This window comes from Ctenocephalides felis, unplaced genomic scaffold (genome assembly GCF_003426905.1).
Source record: "Ctenocephalides felis isolate EL2017-DRISC unplaced genomic scaffold, ASM342690v1 CF-g0.4_SCAFFOLD_02240, whole genome shotgun sequence".
Lineage (NCBI taxonomy): Eukaryota > Metazoa > Arthropoda > Insecta > Siphonaptera > Pulicidae > Ctenocephalides > Ctenocephalides felis.
The window spans coordinates 14170-18143 of NW_020538394.1; the positions used below are offsets into that span (position 1 = coordinate 14170).

Genomic DNA, 3974 nt, shown 5'->3' on the forward strand with positions numbered 1-3974 from the left:
CAAAACTAGAAAAACTAAGTCAAAGTTCTCATAAGAGTGTTGTGACCAGAAATTTGAATAATCAGGGTTGCCACAATTTATATGACATATATTGCTCTACACACGATACTCATAATTTTAAAAACTTGAAAGATTATTATTTCCAAAATTATAAAGGATTAAATACAGTCCCCGAAATTGATGACAAACATTACTAAAGTTCTTTATCGATGAAAGCCTTCTATAAGAGGAGAAGACCTGAAGACATTACTTATTGGTTGTTTTTTTTTTATTTTTAAATGTAAATTGCTTAACTACTTATATAAGATCGTTTCCTACAATTTTGCAATTAGCTAAGACAAAAGGTCATAAAACATCAAAGCATATGAGTTAACTTTTTTTTATCTTAGTTTTATTTGATAGTTGTAAGAAAGCTCGTTAAGCTCACTCGAGAATAGATCTATTAATATGATTTATTATGATCTTAGTTGCTTACTAACAGCGTAGTTAATTATTTGTGTTAATTACAATTTTACTGCTATACATAAATTGACTATATAATCGGATACCTATTAATAATATTACGCCTGTCTAATCGAACAAATGAGCTTTTTAGGCTAAGCAAGTAGAAAAAATGCATTTTACCAAATTTCTATTATTTTGTGCATAGCATTTATAAAAGTCTTTAGATTGGCACCTATAAAATTATTTTTAGCATTTTTTATTTATGGAGAAAAGTAAAAAGTATCTTTATCAGTGCAATAATCATCTCAATGCCATAAAGAAATTTTAATTTATTAAAAGTTGTCACAAAGAAAGTTATTCCGTTCCGAACGACAAAATGGTGAACCGACCGCATTGAAAAACGTGTTTGACTTTATTTTACATCACAAGATTGATTGATTGATGATTATAGTGAAAATGAATCACTTAGTTGTTTCGACAGCAATTGATTTATATGATTTTATAAATTATTAGTCCAGTCGTGAGAACCAAAAATGATGTTCCTAAAGATGTACTTATTTTCTCTGTTCCAAATGTAGATTTGCAACTGATTATTGCAAGTCTATGAAACTATAAATCAAAGCAATGATACATGCAAACTTATATAGCAAAAATGTAATAAATCAATGCTCGAACTTCAAGCATTTTATATACAACTAAATCAACCTAACAAATATCCTCAAATCAAGTTATTACCCTACCAATTGCAATCAATAACTAGGAAAAATATATTAGTCATTTGAAATAATTTATTTAATCACATAAATCTATTCTTCCGTATAACGATAAAATCTGTTACAAGTGTCGGGATGTTAAAACATTACTTTTAATTTATTGAAAGTGTTGTATAACAAGAAGTGTTGAGTTGCATTACATATCATTTGACATGCATTTCCTCGTGTCCCATGAAATCATTGCCTGGAGATCGTAATTATGGTCAGAAAATACTCCGGAGCGACTATTGAAGTATAATCATTAGGCAAATATGGGTAAAAATAATAAGTAAGATTGAGATACTGTAGAAACAATCTCTTTGGCAATAATATAGCTATTAATATGTAAATTTACATTGCTCTTTGGTTGATGCTCCTAATAACTGTAGTCATTAAGACCTAGAAAGATACTGAACAAAAAAATGCCCGTAGAATTATTTTGTATAAAATATTGAAAAAAATAATTTTATTTGAAATGTATTTTTAAATTACTATGATATTTTTCCCTAATATTTTATTTCTTTTATTTAGGTCATTTTCCTGGCGTTGCTGGTGGCTTGTACCACTGCCAAGAAAGTTCCCAAAGGCATCTCCAAAGCTGACAAAGAATTTTTACGCGCAGTCGAAAAGCAGTTCCAGTTATACGGAGATTCCTTAAAAATCCAAGTCAAAAGAGAGAACATTACATCAAGTGAGCCAGGAAAAGGAAAAAGAACTGTCGAATCCAGCTATGGTTATGGTTTCAATGGAGGATCCCACCAACAAAACAGTTATCACTTCTCACAACCAAAATTTGAAGTGTATCCTTACTCTCAGCATGATCTAGTGCCCCAAGCACATCATATTGAAGCTTACAAAAGGTTGAATCATGGATTTAATTTGCAGCAGAACCATGGAAGTGGTTATAGCACACATTCTCAAATTCAGGACTTTGGTGGACACCAATCGCATGGTGGGCACCAATCATATGGTGGACATGAAGATCAAACTGTACCAGTTATTGTTCTTCGAGTTCCTGGTCCACCAGCCTACGCTGCACATTTGCAAGCTTTGCTGCAAGCCTATATTTTATCTAGGACTGAACAATTGAGACAACAACACAGAACTTTATCACAAAGTTATGGTACCCCATTAGCAGCACCGTTGTCTCATTATGAACCAAGTCATAAACAGCACGTGCAAGTTCATAATGTGGAACAGTCAAACCAAGTTCTTGAACAACACGAAGTGCAGCATCCCGTACAACAATCCAATCATTATTTACCAGTACAGGAAAACCATCAACAGAAAGAAGTAGTTCAGTACTACCAAACCCAGCAACAAGCTCATGAAGAACCAAGTGCTGAATATGGAGTTCCAGAGCAACAAGTGCAATATGTTGATCAAGGCGAAGAACAAGTCCACCAACCTCATAATCAACAATACACTCAGCAAGAACAAGTGCAATATGTACTTCCACAACAAAACTATGCTTTACAATACGTTTCAGGACACCACCATCAAGCTTCTAGTTTACCAACTAACGAAAATTATCCATCAGAAAGCCATACCCAGGTAATATTTCCAACTCACCAACAATATTTAGCAACAAGACCTAAATACGCCTACGTCCATCATGACATCTCTGGTACCCATGAAGAACCTCCAGCATCTCCTGCTGCTCAATACAGGGAAAGCATGTATTTGCCTCATGTTGGTGGAGAAAAAGGTCCTTATAACTACCATGCCCATACCCAACAGGATGCCCAAGGATCTGAACGAGTTTACTCAAGGGAACAATATAGGAAGTATAATCAATTGATAGCAAAACTACGGCGGGGTTTGACAACAAAACAACAATAGATTTAGACCAAGTTTTTTTTGAGAAATTATGTACGTTTGAGGATTGATGTTTTTGTAAATATATTGTGTATGCATGAGATATGCTTGGAAAAATGATGATTGAAAGTATTATTATTGTTTATGTATTATATTTTACTCACGTTGACTTGGTCAACAATTTTGCTACTGTTGCTTCACAAAATTTATGTTTAAATAATTATTTGAAATATTAATTTGCTTACGTGAATTGATAGATGTACCATAATTTGACGATGAGGAACTTGCATAAAAATTGAATAGATCCTAATTTAACTTTGTACATAAAAACAAACAAATATCAAGCAATGTGGTTAAAACTAAAATTATATGATGACACTTATTAATTATTATTAGATGTATCAGTTTATTTTTTTAGATTAATTAACTCATTCTCATTACTTAAAAAATATCAACAATATCAAAATACTTCAGTAATTATATTTTGATACGATTTTTTTTTTGAAGTTTTTCTTCATGAAAATGTTATATTTTAAGTGCAATTGTATTTTTGATACTCCCGAAACTATGTGACTGTTTATAATAAGTGCAATATATTTTATGTATTTAATTATTTCTTTTGAAAGAAATATAAATGTGCTATTTTTACAATATAAAATTATCATGTATAAATTAGCAGTATATTTATTAATGAAATTGAAATACTTGTTCAATTAAATTTGTTTTAAAATAATGTAACTTTATTTTATAGCAGGAGAAATTCAGAACAGTTGCTGCTTAAAAAAATAAAAATGATGAATTTATAGTTAGAATTAAAATTAGCATGCAAATAAATTTAGGAATTAGTAATTAATTTTAGAAAAAGTATTTTTTTTAAAAACAAATAGTTGCGCCTATATTAATATGATAATTATGATACTACAATAAAATCAAGAAACGAAAAGGTAAGTTAATTTTTCA

At 30.6% G+C, this 3974-nt stretch overlaps 1 protein-coding gene across 1 annotated transcript; it reads left to right on the forward strand.

Annotated features, from left to right (window-relative positions):
- Window positions 1–1727: 1727 nt before the first annotated feature.
- On the forward strand, window positions 1728–3038 carry LOC113380602 (putative mediator of RNA polymerase II transcription subunit 26; the record flags this gene model as incomplete). Its single annotated transcript, XM_026619779.1, has 1 exon — window positions 1728–3038. A coding segment is annotated over one exon (1311 nt), but the record flags the coding sequence as incomplete, so codon positions are not given.
- Window positions 3039–3974: the final 936 nt, after the last annotated feature.